Source organism: Lactuca saligna, chromosome 8, assembly GCF_052625555.1.
Source record: "Lactuca saligna cultivar CGN05327 chromosome 8, ASM5262555v1, whole genome shotgun sequence".
NCBI lineage: Eukaryota > Viridiplantae > Streptophyta > Magnoliopsida > Asterales > Asteraceae > Lactuca > Lactuca saligna.
This window is the reverse complement of record NC_136424.1, coordinates 69028256-69053744: the sequence shown is the minus strand read 5'-3', so window position 1 is coordinate 69053744 and position 25489 is coordinate 69028256. Positions and strand designations below refer to the sequence as shown.

At 32.7% G+C, this 25489-nt stretch overlaps 2 protein-coding genes and 1 long non-coding RNA gene across 3 annotated transcripts; 1 reads left to right on the top strand and 2 right to left on the bottom strand.

Moving 5' to 3' along the window:
* Positions 1-1133: 1133 nt before the first annotated feature.
* On the bottom strand, positions 1134-3161 carry LOC145013094 (small ribosomal subunit protein eS24z-like). Its single transcript, XM_078971894.1, has 6 exons — positions 3062-3161; positions 2216-2296; positions 2092-2133; positions 1772-1942; positions 1577-1663; positions 1134-1390 (listed from the first exon to the last, which is right to left on the bottom strand). The coding sequence occupies exons 2-6, from the start codon at positions 2288-2290 to the stop codon at positions 1355-1357; spliced, it is 411 nt and encodes a 136-aa protein (XP_078828020.1). The 5' UTR covers positions 2291-2296; positions 3062-3161; the 3' UTR covers positions 1134-1354.
* Positions 3162-5311: 2150 nt separating this feature from the next.
* LOC145012956 (uncharacterized) lies at positions 5312-5819 on the bottom strand. Its single transcript, XR_013664765.1, has 2 exons — positions 5712-5819; positions 5312-5613 (listed from the first exon to the last, which is right to left on the bottom strand). It is a non-coding gene; the product is annotated as an uncharacterized LOC145012956 (long non-coding RNA).
* A 1348-nt stretch (positions 5820-7167) lies between these two features.
* Positions 7168-8761, top strand: LOC145007975 (uncharacterized). Its single transcript, XM_078966586.1, has one exon. The coding sequence runs from the start codon at positions 7587-7589 to the stop codon at positions 8487-8489; it is 903 nt and encodes a 300-aa protein (XP_078822712.1). The 5' UTR covers positions 7168-7586; the 3' UTR covers positions 8490-8761.
* The last annotated feature ends 16728 nt before the right edge of the window (positions 8762-25489 follow it).

Genomic DNA, 25489 nt, shown 5'->3' with positions numbered 1-25489 from the left:
GATTACAATGAGTTAGAAAATATGCCAGAGCATAAACCGGCTTCTCAAACAGAATGTGAGATTTTCATTTCTCTCTCTCTTTTATATATATATATATATATATATATATATATATATATATATATATATATATATATATATATATATATATATATATATATATATATTATTACTCTGTTATGTAACATTGTATATAACATTTTTATATTGTTAAAACAGATGGTCCTATGTTAGTGTTGGTGATGATGAAGTTAACACTGAAATTCAACTACTAAGTGATTCTGAGATTAATGCTTTTAACACTCCAATGTCTCAATTCAACTACTAAGTGATTCTGAGATTAATGCTTTTAACATTCCAATGTCTCAAGATCAATGATTTGGTTTGATTGAAACACATTTGGATTCGTCTAAAATTATATTTTGTTTTGATATTATACTTTGCGACTTTTAAATGTATTTGGATTATTGTAATGTGGGCATGTTGGTATGTTTTTTAGTATTTGAAATTAGGACAACAAAGTCATGATTTTTCTATATATATATATGCATACATTTTTTATTTATTAAAACACCCTAAAGGTTGATCCAACGGTTGAACCAGCTGACTTGTGAACCGGTCATCATACCAGGTCAACTAAAAAACCGGGTTTTAAAACATTGGATCTAAGACTAAGTTAGTTGTTCTAAAAAAATAATAATAAAGAAAAATAGAAAGTGTTTTTGTTTGCTTTTTCAAAATAAAAAAACTTTATTGTGAATACTTAGGGTTACGTACCTTATCTCACAACCAATGACAGTGGTAAATACCACAAACAACCAGAAATAGGATTAATCTTTTTTTTTTATTGGTAGCGATCGTCAAATTATATGCTTACAAAACAAGCCATAAACGGCGCCCTTCAAAGGTAACACTAACAATTTTTTGATGCTAAACACAATACTTATATTGTGAGATAAATAGTAAACTGAACGCATCTTTAATAAAACTTTATCTCAAAAAATGCGCTAAAAATCATGTTAAAAACTCATACTTTAGCTAAAAACCTCATATCTTTTACTTTTTTGCTACTAAGTTGCTCGTTATGTATTAAGTAAAAAAAACACAAATATAATACTCAACCAAAGACCTAATTAAGAAACATAAAGAAATTTAGACATCAAAACTTTGAGCAAACTACAATTCTCAAATTTCTAAATTAAAGAATCTAAGAGAAAAGCCTGACACATCTCAAAATGAACTGCCAAAAATCAGTACTTGAAAGTAACAGACAAAAAAAAAAAAAAAAAAAAGTTGCAACATGAGAACCAAATAGATGACACAAGAAAGTAAATAAGCATGATCAGTTTTAAGCTTATTTCTTCTTCTTGGCAGCATCCCCAGCCTTGGTCTGCAAAATTTAAATATACACTTATAAGAAAGTTCAGCTAACTTATAACAAACAGATGCCATGATTCCAAATAGATGACACAAGAATAGTAAATAAAGGTAAAACTTTTTGAATTTGTGCACAAAGATTGTTCAAAAAGTTAATCGTTTAAATTTTAAAACAAGAAAGTTCAAGTTGAGGACTGACCTTTTTTACACCTCGAATCTTCTTTGCTCTGTTCTTCCTTTCCTTCAACTGTTTCCTTGATTTCTCAACCTTGGTATCAAGTCCATTCTGCATTATTTTATAAAGTTTTAGGAAACAAAAACAAATGGACAATGTTTAGGTCTTTATTTTGGTAAGTAGATACAGAGATGATATAAAAAGAGTTTAGAGAGTTACCCTGACAAGCCTATATTTTGGCTCATACTTCTTGGCATTCTCAACAGAATCATAAATTAAACCAAAACCAGTTGATTTACCACCACCAAAATGAGTTCTGAATTTGAATACAAAAATGGAATTTGGATCTTTCACTTCATACATCCTAGCCAATTTCTCCTTCAATTCAGCCTTCACACCAAAAAAAGGCAAGAAGCCAATTTAGTGGATTTAGAAACAAATCTTGGCATATCTCACAGATATTACTTAAACTTAAACAAAAACACATAAGAGATTGATGAAAATAATCACATATGAAGGGGTTTAAAGAAAGTTCAAACCTTGGAGACATTGGGCCTGCCTGGATGTAGAACATCAATGACCTAAATCAACACAAGAATTATAAGCATGAAAAACATTAACAAAATTATAGAACAAAGTTAGCTGCAGATGAGCAAAACTCACAAATTGCTTCCTGGATAGAAGCCTGTTTGTCATGAACTTCCTTGTTCTAATTGTCACTGCCTTGGTGTCTGCCATGTTTCACTGCAGATCAAGTTTAATAAGATGATACTGAATCTCCAAACTATTAAGAAATTTGCAAATATTGGTATGAACATTTAACCAGTGCAGACTCATTGCGCATGTCAACAACCAGAAATTGCTGTAAGGACATAAGCAAAACTAAAAGCAAACTTCTAACACAAGAACATACAGTCAAAAATCCACATTTCACAAAGGCATCGTGGTCTGTATAGAAATGTGACACTAATAAACCAGAAAAAAAAACGATACGAAGTTAATTTAACAACCATACATCTACCGACTACAGTCTAAGGCATATGATTAAACAATACTACAATACTAACATACAAAAAATACCTTCATCTGAGACAGAAGGTCAATTGAAGTTAATTAACACCAAAAGAAACCCTAAAATCTAAAATCGATAGTTCACACGGCCTTAGGACTCTAACGAAATGTAATATTATGCAACCAGAAAGACTAATACGCTATTAAATGACATCTAGACAGCTACACAGAGCACGATGTGATTCGTACTACATTACTTTACGCGAAAACTAATAGGTTAACAGCTATACAGCTACAAAGAACTGTGTTCTTCCCTACCTGCTAACTAATTTACAAGCTGGTGAATGAGAATTCCCTCGTACTATTACACCAATAAAATTTTAACCCTTTTCGAGAAAACAATTGATTATTCGACTAAAATAGAGCGACACAGGGAGATTTATGAAAGCATGTTCTGCAATAAGTGTCCTATAAATAAGAAATCACGGCGGGACAAACCTCAGATCAGCTACTCCGATCGACGACGGCTGTTGCTCTTTGTTCCGCTGGCGCTGAGTAGTCGACAAAGAGAGATTGCAAACCCTACGATTAAATTGCAATGCATTTGTAGTCCGAGAAAACATATGCCTCGTTCTTATTGTGGGCTGGGCCGATATTTGGACAAAACATTACCCTCCCAGCCCATTTACGTTCATGTGAAGTTGTGAACTTTTAATCTTTTGTCACCAAAGTTCAATTTTTAATACACAGAAAGTATTTTCCACTACACAATCAATTTTTAATACACAGAAAATTTGTCTCATTTGCATGCATAAAATTCCTCATAATTATCGAGATCAATTTAATTGAAAACATGCCCATAATATGTATCTCACTCTACCCGTAAAGTTGTGTTACTAGCATAACCTTGTTATTTACCAATACGTGTGACATAATAATTTGATCTTGATGACACTATATTCAAATTTTGATGAGTAGATATCAAGTTGACAAGAAAGATACACGCTAATGTAACCAACAATTTATCATTCATGGCCTAAAATGCATGTCGCCTTCTACTTTTGTTATTTCATTACACTTTAATCAAACTATTCATATTATTAAATTCTGTTACTTTTTGGCAAACTTTGAAAAGTCAAATGTTTAATGTTTTGGGAACGTCTCAACATTTAACTTTTAAAAAACAACTTAATAATAGAAATGTCATCAAGAAAAACTACCTCATACTAAAATGTTATGAGCATGTGACTTTAATTATTATGATTCACCCAATCGGACCAACGAATAAGAAAGAAGGTGTAGCAGCGATTGATGTAGTTAAGTTTTATTTTTGCATCTATGAAAAAACATTGGATTGTTTACAACAAAATCCAAGTATGGAGTATCATTGTACATTTTTTTCTTATAAAAATATTCTATTTTTAAAAAGTTATAACATTATACTTTCATTGATTTGTATATACTAACATCTTAATTTTGAAAATAAAGAAGAGTTAAATAAAATATATAACGTGTTTTTATTAGTCTTTATATAGGGAGAATTTGTAATATGTCATTCTTAAACATCAAAGTATCATATTTATCCAATCTAATTTATAAATAGATTTCTTTTATGTTACTTAATGTTGTTAGAATGCCTTATTGAGTTTACATGCTAGTATGTTTAAACATCTGACTAACATGTCATGTTTTAAATCTATTTACGTGAATGGAATAGCAAATTGAAGATATGTATGAAAATAAAATTAGAAACTAATTGAATTTTTTATATTTGATTCATGTGAGTATGATGATATAATACACCTACAAGTAAAAAAAAAATTATTCCATGTCTCATCTATTCACAAAATACCAACACTATTTCCGATCATCTTGTTTTCCCACCAAGAAAGCGGGATAAATTTTTTTTTCCCTATTTTTGGTTAAAAACAAATAGGCATTGATTAAAACATCTTTATAATTTTATACTAAGATTGTCACTGCTGTTCCAGCCTTCTTAAACTTTGTTTATGTGGTGGTTCTGAAAATGGACTTGCACATTTCAAATATAATTTTTCTATATTTCTAGAAAAAGTTGATATTCAAAGCATAAAAACACAAACACTATAAAAAAGCAAAAATCTTCTAGAGTTATACAGTGGTGGCTCTGAAAATGGACCTCCACCGCATCAACGCCTCATCAATAATGTGAGTTTCATATAAATTATGTTAATTTGGGTCATAATGATTTTTTCTACTTAAGGTTTTGTACTTTGAAATTTTTATTTAATTATAGCATTTTACTTTTAGTAAATTTCTTATTAATACACTATACTTTGAAAATTCTAGCCATTTATAGTGTTGTGTTGCCAATCTTTATATTAAAACGTTGTTGTTTGAAAAATATAAAAAATATATGACCAAAAATTAACATGTAGAAAGGTAAAGTTTTATTTTTGATAATCAAATTAGCCAAGCATTAACCTATAAGAGATCATGTTTAATGCTATAAAATAAAATATAATTTGTCATTTGTTTCTTCATCGATCAACCCGACCAACTTTCAAGTATTACACTAGTTGACTTAGTTAGGGACTCGAATCGATTATAAACTAGGATACATATCGAATTAAATTTCATTTAAATTACTTTTCATTATTAGGTCTTAGTTTCACTTAAGCATATTTAGACATCTCTAAAAATAAGACACATTTGTGCAATTAGTTCAAATGTGGAAATCAAAAGCTATATGATCTAAAATACAAACAATTATATCGAAACTTAGATCATATACTAACATCATAATTACACATCTTTTACAACGGTTTACCGATACACAACACAATCAAATATGTCATAGAGACGTACGATGTTATTCTTTACACAAACAAAAAAGGCACTAACTAGACACATCGTTTACAACAATTTGAAAAATATTGTATTCAATATATATGCACTTTTATTTCAAATAACAAAACTAGTTTCAGGTCCAACCAACATCGACCACAACATTTGCACATCTTCACATGAGCAACACTTTACATCTTCATACAACACGTATAATCCATTACCTACAAATAAACAAAAACACAATCCAAACATCATCATAAAATATCAAACCAAAAACAATACCACACTCTCTGTCTTCAAAACTGATTAAAATACTTACGTTTGTGACGACGGATGTGTGTTGACTGAATTCGGTTCCATAGGATCTTGAAAGGGGAGAAGAGAGATTGAAGCCACCCCATTACTCAATCTTGAAGGATCATCCATGGTGATTTATTGTGAGAATACTAAGTAAGAAGGGTTCTTCTGGTATAATGTCAATATCAAAATGCTAAAGCACCTATATTACACCTTGTGGCTATTGACCAAATAATATTAGTAGTTGGTATGCCACTTAGTGATATTACAAGAAAAAACAATTGGTTGCTTCACCTATACAAACTACACATGGCAAAAACAAATTCGAGTTATTATGGCTTGTCATATTCCGATTTGTATATTGATTTAAAAAATCAGAACATGAAAAAAACACGAATAGGTTTATGGGTTTTAATTATTTTACAACGTGATTATTGAGTTCGGTTGAATTTGGTACAACTTAAAACCAGTTTTGACGTTGAACCAAAACTATTTTATGTTTTTATTTTACATTATTTGACTTTTGGGATTTGGTTTCATTCTTAATTCTAATTGTGAACCGGTTTAAATCATTGTTATTTTTTGTTATGGTCAAATTTTGCTTAATATTTTTGTACTAGTTACTAATTTGACGAGAAAAAGAGATTTTAATTTTCAGAATTTATATTTTCTTGAGTAAAGGTTTTTAAACTTTATTTCAACATTGCGCTATTTTATATGACGTTTTTAAACAAATTTATCACTTTTTAACTGAAAAATAGTAATGTTCTATATTTATATATAAGTGACACGTTATTTACATTTTACACTACACAGTAAAAAAAAACAAACATTAAGCAACTGTTAACTTTTTAGTCACAAAATATCTTAATGTTTACGGTTTGTAATGGTATTGTAGACAAAAAATCTAGTTGCTTACCTTTTGATGATATATAATTATATATACTTTATAATATTTTTTTTGTTATTTAAAAAAAAAAGATAGTTCTTTACCTATTCATGACATTATATAGAAAATTAGAATGTATAACTTGTTTTTTCTTTTAAATCGGAGGCGACAGATCCTTGGTCCCTTATTGTTGCTTCTTTCACACATAATTGATAATGCAAGGACGTGAGGTCGATGGCCTTTTTATCAATCAATTCCGCCATATACGGACTTAGAAAACCAACACAATATTAAAAAGATTATTTGGATTAGTAATATCAATTTGAAACCAAAAATTGTGTTATTTAGATATTAAGTTAAGCTGGGAGCTCATAAAGTGTCAAATTCAATGACATGGTCCATCAAATGATCACTTTAATCACGAAAATGATGGTTTGTAATTGTATGATAAAAAAAACAGTAGTACCCATAATCACTAACAATCCCCCATTTCTAGATGTTCCCTCTTTTCATGATCAAAATGATAGCTTTTTAGCATGACTCCTTTCATATCCACAACATCTTCATAAACACCATTTATTACGCTAAATTGTCAATCATAAAAAGACACCCAAAGCATGAAAACTCCCACTCATTCCGGTGGTGCCACTGTGTTTCTGTGTGAGAGAGAAATTGAGTGAATAAAAGAAGCTGCATAATTCCTATTTTCTTCTCACCCATAACCCGGTTTCTTCAACAATAATCTTATCCTTGAATTTCTCTCTCAAAGTTCAAGAACTCTTGAGTTTTGGTTGATTTAGAAAGTTACCCACACATTGTGAAACCATTTTCTTCACCAATGACATCATTCTTGAATCTTTTCTCAGAAAATTCAAGAAATCTTGAATCTTTAAAACTTCAAGAAATCTTGAATTTTGGGTGATTTGAGAGGTTACCCATAAATTCTTCTTTGGATTGGAGGTAAGGGTGGGTTTTGTAGTTTCTTCTAATTAAAGATTATAACCACCAATGAGGGACTTTCCTTCTTGTTTTGGTGAAAATGGCATTCAAGTGGCCGGATCTTCTTCTTCATCAGGTGATATCACCACTACTACTTCCACCAACAGAATTGCTCAAAATCTCGTGACTTGTGTTTACCAGTGTCGAATGCGTAATTTCTCATACTTCATCATCACTCTCACTTGGACTAAAACCTTAATGGGTCAAAGTCTTTCTGTTGAAATCAACGATTCAAACAACCAATGTCTATGCAAACTCGACATTAAGCCATGGTTGTTCTCTAAAAGAAGAGGGTATAGGAATCTAGAAGTGGGTTCAAAGTTGATTGGTATTTACTGGGATTTATCATACGCAAAATTCGATTCTTCACCTGAGCCAATCGAAGGTTTCTATTTTGCTATTTCCATGAACCAAGAACTGATACTGGTTTTAGGAGATATGGAAAAGGAAGTGCACAAAAAGATAGATGCAACAAGTTTGGTTCCAAATGCCGTTTTTGTTTCAAAAAGAGCACATATTTTTGGGAAGAAGGCGTATTCGACAAGAGCACAGTTTTGTGGAAAAGGTCAGATTCATGATATAACAATTGAATGTGATACGATGTGTATGAATGATTCGTATTTGTTGATACGAATAGATGGTAACCCTGTAATGCAAGTGAAGTGCTTAAAATGGAAATTTAGAGGAAATTATACTATTTTAGTTGATGGGTTGCCAGTGGAAGTTTATTGGGATGTTCATAGTTGGCTATTTGAGAAATTTATGGGCAATGCGGTCTTTTTGTTTCAGACTTGTCTTTCAGCTGAGAAATTATGGGGGAGTGATGATCCTTCTTGGTCGACTATGAGTAAAGATCGACATTCACAAACTTTGGGTTTTTCTTTGGTGTTGTGTGCATGGAAGAACGAGTAGAAGTGTGTTTTTGGGATACTATTTTTATTTATTTCGACTCTAATACAACTGTGTGTTGTTTTTCTATGTTTTATTGAGGAATTATACGAGTCTATGCTCTATGGTTTGTTAAACTTATGAACTAAACTGTTGTTTTTCGTTGTATTGTATAGATCTTATTACATTATCTTGATGGGTTGATGTTAAGTTATGTTTTTCTTTTTTGCTTTTGAAGATGATGTGATACTTGGAGGAACATCAAACATGTAATGTAATGATTTATGAGTTTGTCACACAGGTTCAGCATTTTAAAACAGAAAAGTTTATTCAAGGTACAACTTAAGGAGCCTAAAAGATGAATTAAGAGCACTAAGGAATTGAAACTCATTCGATATACAAATGAAAGAGATACTTGATTTGGCAAAACCCGATCTTAAGCATCCAATGCAGTTCGGTGACAAGAACCCTAATAGACAAAGCTTTAAACAATGGCAATTTTGAAAGGTAGAAGTCGTGTTAGAAGCAAATAGTTAATTGTTTTAACGAACCAGATCAACGTATGAGAAGGAGCTTTTCATTAGGTGAAGGCGACTGCCGGAATCTTATCATCTTCAAGTACGTTCCAGTTGTACTATCCAAATCTTACAGCGCATGTCGTAGATACCGGAAAAAAAATCGGCGATCCATGACGTTGAAATGGAGAGAGCTCGCCGACGAAGAGTGAGTCTTGCTGAATGATCACAGTTTCAAGTTTTGAATGACTGAGGTTTCCGGCAACGATAGAGTTCCGACGTTGGAGATATTTTCTGACGGCAAACCAGAGTGCTCCAACAATGAGAGGATTTTGAGGATTTGGAAAGTATTTTTGAAGACGGAGATCGGAAAGGCAAAAATGAGAAAACCTTTGCGGTGGACTGAAAGGGTGAGATGACTCGCAAGTGGTAACGACGGTTTGAAAATCCGGTGGGCCTTTTGGAAAGCACTTCCAAAGAAGAGCAATTATTCTTTTTAAATATAGAGATAATTTTCGTATTTAAAAATATTTAATTATTTAAATAATTAATTACTTTTAGAGATAAGTTATAGTCTTAAAACAAATTAAATATTAAAATAATTATTTACATTTAGAGACAAACTTTGTCACAAATAGGAACAACCTTTGAAGACAACAAATATGTTGTATTAAAAACTTTTAGCTATAGGGCTATTGTGAGGACATTATTTGTAACCGTAGTATGTCACTTTTTAGCAAGGTTTTAAAAACCTCGTCATGGCTCGCTACGATTCCAAGGTTTGTAGTTGTCGTCGAACTTTGACAAATTGTTGCCTTAAGTCATATATGTATATAAAAATGAATAATAATAGAATATATATATATATATATATATATATATATATATATATATATATATATATATATATATATATATATATATATATATATACAAATTTGCCGCCTTATGACACGCCTTACAAACGACGTGATTCGCCATAGCTCGAAAAAGCTTGAAACTTGACATTGCTGCGAAGTCACGCCTTACGTTATTTAGAACCTTGCTTTTTAGAGACAACTTTTGTCCTCTTTAAAAAGCACTTTTATAGTAGTGGCTACACTTAGGCTAAACAGAGTGTTAGGAGATTGCTACGCGGTAGATGACATGTAAGGAAAGTCATTAATAACTTGGGGAGGAACACTACCTATCCATTGTGACTTAGGCTAAACGGATTGTTAGGCTAAACCGTAAGATCTTTGTTACTTTCTGCTCAAGTTCTAATATGTTTTGGGGAGAAGTTGTTTATACCGCCACTTACGTTATTAATCGTATTCCTACTGCGCACACTTCGGGGAAGTCTCTTTATAATGAAATGTTGTTTGGGCACCTTCCATATTATTCTTCATTACGAGTTTTTGGGTGTACTTGTTTTGTCTTGAAGACTCATGTAGATTGATATAAGTTGTCTTCAAAATCAGCTCTTTGTGTATTTCTAGGATACAATATTGGTTAGAAAGGTTATCGGTGTTAGGATCTATCAAATCATAAACTCTATATATCTCGTAATGTCACTTTTTAGCACATTCCTTTCTATAGCATTCCTGTTTAGTCACATGATACAACCCAATAGGAGCTTCGTAATATTGATCCGTTTAGCATTGACATTGATGATCCAACACATGTCGTTGATCATCTGCCTGAAGATCACTAGGATCCCCTACCATTGAGGCCTTATCATAATAAAAAGTCCACAAAGCTTCCTGACTTTGTCTATTCCTCTTACTCATCATTATTTTCCTCATCTACTGTTGGATTAGTGTCTAAGTCCATAACTATTTTGGTATGTACTTGACCCGATGGTGCATGGTCCTTTTGGGTTGCCTTCACCAAAGCAACTTGATAGGATGATTTATGGAGAGTAAGGGTTAAATATGATTTATTAATGTATTATGAGAATAATATATTAAAGGAGAAATCATATTGTTTAATTAATATTAGTCAATAATTATTTGGTAATTAGTTTTGTGACTAAAAGAGATTAATTAAAATTAAGGGACTGGAATTGTAATTATAGGATAATTGCAATTTGGGCCATGGATTGCCTTATATTAAGGGATGGACGAATTCTAATGGGAAACCCATAAGGAAATCGTCCATGGGCTTAATTAAAGGAGTCTCTGGGTTGCTTAGGGCTTAAGCATCCAAATTAGGGTTTCCTTGTTAGATAACCCTAATAGCCCAACTATATAAAGACCCCTTATGGCTCAAAAACGTGGCTAAGGTTCTTGTAAGGGTTTACACACGTTTTTGGCAGCCTCCATCCTCTCTCCTCTTCATCCTCTTGCTTATGGTGTTTGTGAGCCATTAGAGGAGTGACACTTGTGAATCTAAGCCTTCCAAAGTCAATTCAAGGAGGAATTGGGATTGTTATTGCTACATAACAATCAAGGTAACACTATAAACTTATTCTCATGTTAATATGATTATATGTATGCTAGAATTAGGGTTTATAGTCTTGGATTCAAAGCATGTACAATAGAGAAACCTAGATCCAAGCATTAGGGTTTGTATGAGCACATAGGATGTCTTATGACCAAAACCCATCATCTACTGCATCACAACTAGCATTTTTGTCTAGAAAATTCTGTATTCATGTAATCAACTCCAGTGTAACTTGTAACCTAAGTTGAAGTTTTGTGCAAATGAACATTCCAAAAATAACAATTTGAACCAAAATTCACTCATAAAATTCAAAACCTAATTCAATACATCTTTTATATATATATATATATATATATATACACACACATGTAAAAAAAGGATATAATATGGGAAATTTTTTAAGGGAAACACCTCACCGTTGCATGTTGAGTATCCATGCTTAATACCCTCCATATATCAATGAAGACTCATACCTCTTGGCAAAGTCTTGTCACTCCCTCTCCCTCTTCTTCTATTCTCGTCCATAAGAGCCTACATCACCACCCACACTTCAACCATTTCAACCTTTAAACTCCTCTAAGAACTCTCAAGGAAACCTTCTTTATTCTCCCAAAATTTGTGTGTGCTGAGGTGTATATCCAAGAATACTTCATCCAAAAGTCCACTCATTTGGTATGCTACTCTCTAAGTATGAAGATTAACTTCATTTTATGATAATCTTCACTTTTAACACATCATTTCATGATCCATGTCCTTAGATCCATCTTAAGTTCGAAAACTCCACTCAAGAAGCTTACTAGGGCCGAGATACTTCTCATTCTTCATCAAAAACCGAAACCATCAACCAATGTGAGTTCATACCCCTTATTTTTCGGTTTTACTAAGTTTTTGGGGGAGAATACAAGTTGCTTTGTGTAGATCTATGTGTATATGCATGATTTTGTGTGTTTTTCATGATATAAGTATGATTATGTGCCATAAACTTCATGAACTCAAAAATATACATAAATATGATGATATTTGTGAACATAACTCTTGATACCACATAATATGCAAAGAAAAGGTTTTAAAACATCACAAGGTTGTTTAAAACTAAGAAAATCACATAAGAGGACCAAAAGTGACAAAACAAACAAAAATGGAAGTTATTATGCATAACTCATGATTTTGGAAAGATTTATTATAATATCTATGGATCTTATGGCATTTATGATTTTGTAAGGGCTAAAAGTGTAAACTTTCACAAATGGGGCTCATTTTGGGTCTTCACTCTTTTTGGGCTAAATCCGTAAATTTTTGGGCTTTTATGGACGCAAGTGTCATTTTGAACAAAGTTGAGCCAAAAATGTAAATTTCTAGTTAAAAGGGACTGAAAATGTAATTTTATTAAAACTCGGGTCAAAAAGATAAATTATTCACAATTAGGCTGAAAATGTCAATTTTTACAAATTTGAGGCCAAAAGTGCTATTTTGATAAAGTATAATTAAAGATGTTATTTCACGTGAATCAAGCCCTTGAATGTAAATTATGGTTTTAAAGGATCAAAAATGTCATTTTTAATAAAAGTGTGTCTTAATTGTAAATTTTCGGTTTTATGGACCAAAAATGTCTTTTTACAAAAAGTGGGTGTTTTATGTCTATTTGATAAACAACTAAACTTAACAACCAACGTAACAACAACGTATCAAATACGTCATTTACATGCTCATTGGACCTGGAATATAATTTACATATTTAATGGGCCTTAGTTGTTCTCTTTCATGTTTATTGGGCCTGTGTGACATCTCCATTTTCACGGCCAGAAAATACCGATTTTATTTATGCTTTGCTTAAAAATCAGAGTAACATTTTAAAGAAAAGTGTTGCGGAATTGGTTCCCAAAATAAAATATGATAAAGATTTATCAAAGCATTTCCGAAGAAATGTATTTCATTAAAAACACCGGGATGTCATGTTTGATACAGATCAAAAGCATAAATAGTACAATATAAGCCTTACTACATTATTTCATATTTATAGGCTTACAATTCGTAATCCCTCATCCCAACATCATATCTATGCTTGTGTGTCACTACCTATAATAAAAGAAACTGAGTGGGTCAGGCTTGGGAGCCTGATGAGCACATAGGGTTTTCAACCCACAATAAATAAGTTTATTAACTTTATCAACCAAACAAACTCGGTTACCCATTCCTGTTATCCTCACTTTACGTCCCTAAAACATCCAACAGAAGGGACCTAGTATAAGAACTTGAAATAAGTTTAATACTCATATATATATATATATATATATATATATATATATATATATATATATATATATATGACATGTATAGTTAAAGTTTAACTGACAGGCGGACATGTGATCCTACCCTAAGCCCACAATCAAACAAGGAACAAGAGTCAAGGTAAAAGTACTAGTCCTAAGTCTGTTAAATCTTAATTATACATAAGGATATATATATGAATATGATTTGATAAAAAGGACAATTTAAGAGTTTGAAAACAATTGAAAAAAATAGTTTAATAAATTTATAAAAGCATTAGAATCTTAAAAATGGTTTGTAATCGCATGTGAGTGTTAACACAAATATGTTGTGTTCTACTTGTATTCTCCCCTGAAAACATTTAAAAATGGTAAAACATAGGGGTATGAACTCACATTTTGTGAGTGATCGAGGGAAGATGCAGTGTAGTAGTAATGGTCCTCTAGTTTAGAAAACCATGCGAGAAATATTCTAATAATAATTATGCATGATATCGAAGCTAAATTAATAAATATATTAATTGAAATTGCTTATACAACACTATATTATGTAAAAAACACTTACAATAATTTCTTAGAATATTCGAAGGTGTTTTTGGAGTTTTAGGTGCGTTCTTGGTGTTCTTGGTGTGTGAATCTTCAAAGGGTTTCTTGGAAAAGGATATGAAGATATGAAGACAATGGATGATACTTGAGAGAAAATGAAGGGAATTCGGATGATACTTGAGAGCTAAATGAAGTGAATTCGATTGAGAAATGTAAGAAATGATTTGTGTTCTCAGTTTTATCCTTATATATAAGGGTTGTGTTCGGCCTTAATGGGCCTCCAAAATGTATGATTTTGGTTTCTAGTCAAAAGGGTGAAAAGGAATTTGGTCTTGCTACCACAAGTGGTGTGAATTCGGTTTCAAGTCGAAGAAAGAAAAGGAAATCGGTTTCAAGTCAAACCAAGAAGGGAATTCGGTTTTTGCTTATATAAATGGGGTGAACTCGCGTTTGCTTAAGAGATTAGATTCCCTTGAACGAAATCATAATAAACCTATATATTTTTGTGATTTATGCTAGTTACTAAGCTTGTATAAGTTCATTTTAATAAGGCATTACATAAATACCTACCAAAAAGTTATATAAGCAAGCACACTAGGCATTCAAATTTCTTATTGCAACAATTTATGTTGTAAGTTTACTTGTTCATGATTTTATTTTAGAGTTTATTCAAATTAGTTTGACTTACATTGACTCGAGATAACTGGTTGTCACAAGTTAGTTTTATGAGAGAGGTGATTTTAGGGTAAAGATTTCTGAGAGAGAAGATGGATCCCTTCCTTGAGGCGGAAATGATCCTTTTATACCTGCTTCTAACGAATCGTGGGGAACTTGTCCGATTAGTGTGAAACGTGGCCTCCTCCGACTGGGAGGATCACGCATATGTTAACTAAGTACTAGGTGACGTCAGTTCTAGGCATCACCGGAGCCATTTGTCGCATTCTGATTGGCTGCGAATAAATGATGAGATCACGTGGAATGTTCTTTCCTTGTGATGGGCGTCGAGCTGTGAGCCTGATGTTGGGATGCACGGGCCAAGACCGGGTCTCGACCAAGGTACTGGCATAGTAACGTTCTATCTAAGTTCTCCGTTAACTTTAACGTGACCGTACATGGTAACTTTAACTATATATATATATATATATATATATATATATATATATATATATATATATATATATATATATATATATATAATGAAAAAATATGAATAATATTAAGTATACCTAATTGTAATCTGGAATATCATCAATGTTTTTTTATTGGAAAGCGGATGTAGTAATCCTCTGGCTTGGCCACAACATATTTTGTGTTAAGCTGTGTAGTATCAATGGAAGACTCAACATTCAAATCGATATCAGCAATGCTACATATAAGAAGGAAAAAACAAAGAAGGTCCACAATAATAATAATTATTGATTAAGAATAAGTAGAAATAAAACAGTAAATAATTATATCATAGTCATCAAATACATACGCCTTTTTAAATTTTGAAATATGATGCATATCATCATTAATATGCATTATTTCATATTATAAATAAAATATTAATGTAATGAACATAAACATCTAAAAATAATTATTCTTACCACCCCAAGTCTTGAGCTTTGACATACGTAGGAGGATGATCACTGGAGCTTTTTCATTTTGATGTTCAGATATGTAGTTGTTCAACTTCAATGCAAAACAATCCCACAAAGCAACTAGCATTTTCCTACCACTATAATTGATTGTTTGGGTTATAAGAATAAAATATTAAACATTATAAATTAATGAAAAATAAATAAAAGTACCTCAGATATTGTGTAACCATACTCATTAGCCTTGTTTTCCTTGCATTGTCCTTAATCACTCTCATGGGTTCAATAGATACAACTTGACCAATAAAATCTACAAAAAGTAAATTTTAATCAATTATTTATAATATAAGTTGTTTTATAATATAATATAATATAATATAATATAATATAATATAATATAATATAAAATTGTTAAGGGAAAAAAAAACTCACCAAATGCAATACGAGTGTCAAAATTTTTGGCTGTCATTAAAAGGATCGGTCCTATCAACAAAAGGAGTTGATACACGAATTGTGGTTGTTTTGTATAAATTTATATTATGCTTGTGAGCAACCAACATGTAATCTCCTTCGTTTCTGGCCATACCAAAGTTAGTGATTTGCCTTACAGCCCCTTCATCCAGTAGGGTTTGAAATGCAGTTATAAGATGTAACACCCGGTTTTGAAAGTGTTTAATTGTGTCTTCGAAGACCAAGAGTATAAGCATAATATGACGATTCAGTCTTTTATGGGTCTCGGGTTTTATTCGAAAAGTTTTAAGGTTTGGGGTGTAGCTAGGAGCGCAGGGCTTCGTGCCACCTTTTCATGGATATAAAGTTTTTCGGAAACGAACTTAGAACGAAGGAGTTGTAGTACTTCGAAGTTGTTGGCAGAATTGGTTCCTGAATGGAAAAGTTTGCATTTCAACCCATGCATGCAAACTGGCAACCAGGTGAGTACGTCCAGCGTAAGTTAGGGTACACCCAACGTAGTGTTGGATAAGAAGTCGCGGGTGCTTAAGACGTACACCCAATGTACGGGGATTATGCCCAGGATCTCTAAAACCCTAATTTTTAGGGTTGGCTCACTATTTAAAGCACCTTAAGCCCGAGGGGGTGCACCTCCCTTTAATTCTCAGAGCCTTAAACCCTAATTTCGAGTTGTAGCTTCATCCAAGAGTGTTGTGAGCTTTATGGGTGCATTTTGGTTGGTTTTTGGGTGCATTTCAAGAAGTTGGAACTTGTTGCAAATATAGGAATCAAGGGGGAGCTTGTGGATCTGGCATATGGGACTCATTCTCAGCTTGATGAAGGTATAAAGCTTTGATCTTAATCATTCATCTCTTAGATCTACAATTGTGAGTTTTAGTTCATTTTGGTCCCAAGGATGTAACTTTATGGTTGAAATCCGATCCTTAGGCTTAGAGTTGCCACTCTCAGTGTTAAATGAGTCCATAAGGCAGCAAGTTGCCATATTAGAGGTCTTAATGGGTTCATGCATGTGTTTAGACCATTTCCATGGAAATAGATTATCACTTTTGGAGTTTGAGCTTATGTGGGTCATGCAAAGCCATCAAGTAAGCAACTTTATGGTTTAAGACATTGAAGAGGACTTGGATCTGTAATTGTAGCTTCTGAAGTAGAGTATTAAACACTTAATGGAAAGGTGGTTTAACAGAGGAGTACGTTGGGTGTACATGAAGGTACATGCAGCGTGCAATCCATTCAGCCAGTACGCTTAGCGTACATAAGAGTATGCCCCGCGTACTCATTAGTTATGGGTTTGGTGTGTTTTGGACCTCGGGTTGGCCAAGCGATGGAATTTGTGTTTTGGGGCCCTGATGGGCCATCTGGTTTTGGGTTTAATATTTATTTGTGGAGGCCCATTATGGTTTTGAGCCCAATTTAGAAATTGGGCCATTAAAGGACTTATGGACATTATAGTATCGGGCTTTTGCTTTGGATTTGGGCCTTAGTTTTGGATCGTATTGGGCCAGGGGTAGAATGATAATTTTACCCCATGCATGGATTAAGGATTATGGTATGGGACCCAATTGCTAATTGGGTATATTGTTTGGTAGTGACATCTCGGGAAGCTGGTGGGGCAGCAGCTAAGGAATTCATGCGGGAAGCTTCTGCAGTGCGAGGTGAGTCTTCTCACCATACCAATGGGTCTAAGGCACCAAGGCTGACCCATTTTATGTTACGAGGTTCACTAGTTGTAGTAGGGATATGTGGTATGATATTTAGCTTTATGCTAAGTGGTATGCTAGTGATTATATGATATGTGGTATGTTAGTTGTCATTATGATACTTGCATGGAAGACCATGTGGGGTAGCCCATGGAATAATGGTATAAGACCCTGGGGGAGCCCACGACATCCTTATAGGTCTATGCACGTGTTATGTGTAGATACTTCTATGATACATGGTATGCTATTTGATTATATTGGTAGGGAAGACCCCGGGGGGAGCCCGTGACATTAGATGTAAGATCGTGCGGGGTAGCCCATGGCATTCCTAGGTAAAGACCATGTAGGGTAGCCTATGGCACGAATGTGTAAGACCATGGGGGAGCCCATGGCATCCTTACAAGTTTATGTATGCATGGCTTATGTGGTATGTGTAGCTTTATAGCTAATATGATATGTGTTATTTGGATTGTGTGGGGTATGCTCTGGGAAACTCACTAAGCTTCGTGCTTACAGGTTTGTTTATGGTTTCAAGTATCATCGTTATGGAAATGAAGGGCTCGCATTGATCGCGGTGCACACACCTATGAGTTCCGCAATGAATGGTTTTGGGATACACTCTGATAAATGTTTTACTTAAGGATGATTTGAAATGTTTGAGATAAATGGTATCAATGTTTTAGCTATACTAAAAATGAAATTTTTACCCTTGATTTTTGGGTCGTCACATAAGATTTTTTTTATTGTTGCATGTATTCTAGTGTCCTGTAGGTGATAAAGAATATTATTATATGAAACAAATAAAACATAAGTTCTTTTATATTATTTAAATATTACCTTTTGGTCCATTAAAATCATGTTCAAGCTGCTGACCATGTTTGGATTGTTTTTGTATGTTTGTTTCCAAATCATGACAACTTGAACACGAATATTCCATGATTCTTTGGAGGCATCTATGTCAACTAACTTATCAATGACGATTTCATTGTCAGTGTTATGTGTCATTTCGATTGTGCTATGAGAAATAGAAAAGTATTAGAGATCATTATGACATATAATGAAAAAAATAATTCAAAGATTCACAAGGCTTTTGTTTAATGGAAATATGATGTTGTTCAATTAACATATACATTTTTCGCTGACATACTTGGCATACTTAATCAGGAAGCAAAACTGTAGAAAAAAATTAATTTCATCATATACCATGAAAAAAACAAAAATAAACATTAATTGTATTATACAAAATAATAGTTGGCTGCAATTATGGATTAATGGAAGTAGGATGATATCTAATCAAAACATACATAACATGTTGATATATTTCACAGAAAACAACAAAGCAAAAAAAATGAGTAGAGTATAAACACTTTGATGAGTTTTGAGCAAAAGAACATCCTATGTGCGCATGCAAAACCCTAAAGATTTGGAGCTAGGTTTCTCTATTGTACATGCAAATTTATCCAAAGCTTCTGAACCCTAATCTAGCATACAACAAAACTTATTGAATATCAAATAAACAAGTTAGATGAATACCTTGATTGTTGATTGTAGATCTTGAAACTTTGAGAACTTTAGCGCCCCAAATGTTGTGCCTCTAATGGCTTACAAAGTAATTGGATGAAGCAAGAGATAGAGGGGAGAGGCAAAAATCGGCTCCAAGTCTCCTAGGGTTCCAGTATAGCCGAAATCCCATGTCCTAGGGGTCTTTATATATGGTATGGGAATTAGGGTTTCAGTGGTTATCCTTGTCTGGTTAGTTAGCCACCAAGCAACCCAAGGATCATTCTAGAATCCCCTTGGACGAATTCCTAAGGCCATTATCCTTAGAATTCCTCCACCCTATGCTTTAGGGTTTCCTTACCCAACTTTGCAACTATCACATAATTACAAGTTCAGTCCACTTAATTTAATTAATCTCTTTTGATCACAAAATTAATTCTCAATTAATTCTTGACCAATGTTGATTAAATAAATATGATTTCTCTTTTAATGTATTATTCTTATAATATATTAATAAACCATGACATCCTCTTTCTCCATTATTCATCCAATCAAGTTGCTTTGGTGAAGACAACCCAAAAAGACCATGCACAACCGGATTAAGTACATACCAAATATAGTTATGGACTTAGACACTAATCCAACACACTTATCATATAATAATTCAATAGACAATGAAATATAGTTAGGTATGAATGGGTTAAAAAATACATGTTTTCGATCTTGGAACAAATGCACATAATTCTTAAATATGTAGAGAGAGATAGAATGAATGAAATCTCAGTTATATATATATATATATATATATATATATATATATATATATATATATATATATATATATATATATATATATATATATATATTGTAAATAAAATAAGATCGACAATTATTATTAGAACGATTTCATTCCAAAAAACTAATACATTCACAGATTTGTTATGAATGGAATAGGGATGAGCTTTTGAACCGACGGAACCGGAACCGGACCGGAACCGGACACAAATTAGTAGAGCGGTTCGGTTATCGGTTCTTGACTTATGGCAAAACCGGTTCCGGTTCTAACAAAAACCGGTTAAAAAACCGGAACCGGCTTGGAAGTGTAAGAGTCGGAATCCATGCAAATCTATTTTCAAAATGTTATCTAATTGATGCAATATCGGTAGGTCATATATCCTAAATTCCTAATCTATTCCTTAATTAACCTAAACACAAAACAGCAAGTCAAGAGTTAAAAAAAAAAAAAAGTCGATCACCACACAGAGGAAAATAGGGACGATTGGTTTTGCTTGGGGCTTAGGAAATCACGATCAATAGTCGACATTGTGAAAAAAAACCGATCCTGACAAACAAAAATCGATTTTGTGTAACAATGGAGAAGCCAAACTCAAGTAAGTCATTGTTGCTATTGTTTCTTATTGTATACTGGTTCATTCTTGCTTTTTTGATGCAACAAAAGTACATAACTACCAACTGTTTTTTGCTAAGATCTTTTAATCAACAAGTGCAATCTCCAATTGATTGTTGCTGCATTACTAAATTACTAATCAACAAGTCATTGTTGCTGTTTTTTGCTGATTACAGTTGTCGATTGTTGCTGGCTTGCTGCATTAATAAATTACTAAAAACAACTCCATTACTAAATTACTTAATTACCCTTCAACCCATTTGAGAGTTGAGACTTATTCTTTAGGTTTCTTTCCAGTTTCTTTCCTGATTATGTTAGTCTACATTTATGTTAGTATACCAAAATGGCACATATAGGTTAGGAGTTAGGATGTTAGGTAGAGAGGATTCCTTTGGTTCCATTCCAGTTTAGAGGAATGATGTATTTCAATTTTCAAGCTACCTAGACCTTTATTGCCTTATCTTGTAGTAATGCTTGTGATATATGGTTGACAGATAACATATCCCTTTACAATTTACATTGTTTATTAATTGATTTCATATTTAAAATATTTTTATGATATAACGTAAAAAGATATAATAGATTTTGTTAATTGTTTTCCTCCTAAAGGCTCAATCTCAATATTCAATTCATGTTTGAGAAAACTCTAATAATATACAAATAAAATCTTAGAACTTAGTATGGTGTAAAATAATGTCACTTATCCAAATTGAATTAAACATCTTTTGAACTCATTTTGCTTGATGATATATAATATTTTTTGAACTCATTTTCCAAATGTAGGATTATGAAGATGATTTTATTGGTGAGACACCACCGGTAATTAATAATATTAGTGATGAATCCGGAAAAGAAGACATGCCAAAGCCAAGTCCTAAGAAACGAAAAACGAATGGAGGCGTGCCAAAACCAATTACTAGCAAACGAGATAGAGCAAGGAATAATGGTAAAGGAACGGCTCCTTGTTGGGTAGCGTTCGAGCCGATGTGGATTGTAGAGGATGATGGTGTTGAAAGGAAAAGTGTGGAATGTATTCATTGTCATACAATACTTAAAGCCGATACGGACCGAAACGGGACTTCTAATATGAACAAACATTGGAGGAATTGCAAGTTATACCCGGAAAACAAAGAAAAAAATGATAAAAAGCAAGCCAAATTGAATTTTAAGAAGGAACCAAATGGCGAGACTAGTGTACAAACATGGAAACATGATGACACTAGGATCAAACGAGCATTACTAGGCCTTTTTACCGTTGGTGAACTACCATTCAAGTATGTTGAAAATGAAGCATTTATTGAATATACTAACGCGCTTAATGGTAGGGTGATCTTGCCTTCTAGACATAAAATTTCCCGAGACGTAGGCAAGTTTTACTTAGATGAGAGGAATAAATTGCTCAAGTATTTCAGTAATGCAAACACCGCTGTACACTTGACAACCGACACTTGGATATCCTCTTGTAAAAAGGTCAATTACATGGTTGTCACGACCCATTTTATTGATGACGAGTGGGTCATGCATAAGAGAGTCATCAATTTTAGGGAGATAGATACACATAAAGGTGAAGAAATTGGACGAGAGTTACTAGCATGCATACATGGGTGGGGTATGAAAAATGTTATGTCAATGACCGTCGATAATGCCACGAGTAACGACACAACAATCGAATTTTTGGTTAAAATGTTTCCCACGATTTACGACGGTGGAAAACATTTCCACATACGGTGTATGGCTCACATCCTAAACCTTATTGTAAAGGTTGGGTTAAAATACCATAACTATCATGTGGAATGTGTACAAAAGGCGGTGAAGTATATTAGAGGTTCAACACAAAGGATTAGGAAGTTTAAAAAAGCCATCAAAGACGTGGGGTTGGAAACAAAGAAATTTTTGTGTGGCGACTCTCCAACCCGATGGAACTCGACATTCGAGTTGTTGAAAACCGCCTACGAGTTATGGGAAGCTTTTGTGGAATTTGGCATCAAAGGTATTGCTTTTCTTATTTTGTTTTAGCACATTTTATTATTGTATCCCGGTTTTTAAAATTGCATAACTCACTCATATGAAGTCGGAATCACTTGATTTTTTTTTCAACATGTAGCTTAGTCTTTATACTTCAGTTTAGAATTTTACAAATCATATTTTGGTTAAATATTGAATTAGATACAAGCCTGGAAAGACAACATATCAATGCAGCATTTTTTCTGTTTCAGCACATTTTATTATTGTGTCCCGGTTTTTAAAATTGCATAACTCACTCATATGAAGTCGGAATCACTTGATTTTTTTTTCAACATGTAGCTTAGTCTTTATACTTCAGTTTAGACTTTTAAAAATCATATTTTGGTTAAATATTGAATTAGATACAAGCCTGGAAAGACAACATATCAATGCAACATTTTTTCTGTTTCAGCACATTTTATTATTGTGTCCCGGTTTTTAAAATTGCATAACTCACTCATATGAAGTCGGAATCACTTGATTTTTTTTTCAAAATGTAGCTTAGTCTTTATAATTAAGTTTAGACTTTTACAAATCATATTTTGGTTAAATATTGAATTAGATACAAGCCTGGAAAGACAACATATCAATGCAACATTTTTTCTGTTTCAGCACATTTTATTATTGTGTCCCGGTTTTTAAAATTGCATAACTCACTCATATGAAGTCGGAATCACTTGATTTTTTTTTCAACATGTAGCTTAGTCTTTATACTTCAGTTTAGACTTTTACAAATCATATTTTGGTTAAATATTGAATTAGATACAAGCCTGGAAAGACAACATATCAATGCATCATTTTTTTCATTTATTTATATATGATAATTTAATTGGTTTTTATTTTTGGATTTTGATAGAAAAATCGTATGAGAAGGATCTACAAAGAGTATCGGATCGTTTGGATTTCGAGGCGATAAAAGAGATGGTTGATTTCCTTGAAAAGTTTAAGACGAAAACGGAGAACGTTTCGGCTTCAACAAAACCTTTAGTCCATCGATTAATCCGGGAAATCTTAGATGTGAATCTACATCTTAAAAAATGGTCAACCAAAGTCAACTTTGTTCATTTGATACCCGACATGAAGGACAAATATGACAAATATTGGGGTGACTATGCAAAGATGAGTGATTATGTTTACTTTGCGATTTTGCTAGATCCTACAATGAAGTCTCAATTATTGTTGTATACTTTTAAAGAAATGATTGGTTCCAAGAATGAAAAGTTATCAAAGTCGGAGATAGAATTGAAAGCATATGAAATGCTTTATGAGGTCGAGAGGAAGATTGAGAAATTTTTTAAGACCTACGTGGAAAAATACGACATGGGCGGGTCTTCTCAACAACAAAGTTCTCAACAAGTCATTGATTGTGATGATGATAACGACTTTTTTGGTAACTTCCTTAATAGTGGAGGTGACAACTCGGATGCGTTGGAAAATGAATTAATTATATATTTGAAAGAGCCCCGGGTTACGTACAACAAAAGTTTTGATATCCTAAGTTGGTGGAAACTTAATGGGTTAAGATTCCCGATAGTTGCTCGAATGGCAAAAGGTATTGATTTTTTTTTTAAATATGTCACATTTCTTTTAATAATTAATGATGTTACATTTAACAATAATTTATTTCTTAATAGATATTTTGGGGATACAAATCTCAACTGTAGCATCGGAGTCTGCCTTTAGCACAAGTCGTAGAGTTTTAACCGACTATCGTGCTAACTTGTCTAACGTGATAGTTGAAGCTTTGTTGTGTACCCAAGATTGGGTTAGAAAGAGTAGAAAACCTATAATAGACAACGTGGACGACATTTTAAATGATGATGAAGTAGCTATGGGTATTTTGTACTTTCAATCATTGTTATATTTTTATACGACCTTTACATTTTAGTAAATGCTAACAACATTTTTGTTTTGTGTTTTATATAGAGATTGAGGAAGCTTTACACAATGACAAAGCAATGGGAAAAAGACCAATGGAGACGTAGATGATAGTTAGAGAGAATTATTTTAGTTTAAACTTGATTAGTTGAATTGTATTAAAATTGATATGTGGGGACGAGTTTGTTTTTTGAACACCACTATGTTTTTTTGAAACATTATTTTTGAATGTTATGTTTTTTTGAAACTTGATTATTGAATATTATGTTCTTTTAGAAGCCAACTTAACAACATGTAAGTATTATGAATTGCATCTAAACTAGTTGTACCTATTTTTTAACCGAAAAAGTCATTAATTTCACCTAAATTTTAACCGGTTCTTGTTTGGAAAAATAACCGGAAAACCGGGACCGGAACCGGAACCGGTATTGGAACCGGCAGTCCGGTTACCGGTTCTTATACTATTGTAATACCCGTTCCGGTTCCGAACCGGTCCGGTTCCAACGCTGATCCCTAGAATGGAATATTGAATCTTGTTTTAAAAATTAAAAATCATGCTAATCTTTACCAAGTTAAAGATGACTATGTTATTTGATCATGTATTTAAAATTAAATATATAACACCAAACCATAAATTGTAAATTGTACGATATAATCCAATAATTCAAACCTAACCAAAAGTTGATAAATGAAATATTGAATATATTTTTTAAAATTAAAGATCATGCTAA

Bases quoted from the DNA above. Each gene is read 5' to 3' on its own strand.
- LOC145013094 (XM_078971894.1), bottom strand. From the start codon at position 2,290: ATGGCAGACACCAAGGCAGTGACAATTAGAACAAGGAAGTTCATGACA. The intron at 1,943-2,091 runs GTTTGAACTTTC...TTTGGTGTGAAG, and splicing joins GCAGGCCCAATGTCTCCAAG to GCTGAATTGAAGGAGAAATT. The intron at 1,664-1,771 runs GTAACTCTCTAA...AAAATAATGCAG, and splicing joins CAAAATATAGGCTTGTCAGG to AATGGACTTGATACCAAGGT.
- LOC145007975 (XM_078966586.1), top strand. From the start codon at position 7,587: ATGAGGGACTTTCCTTCTTGTTTTGGTGAAAATGGCATTCAAGTGGCC.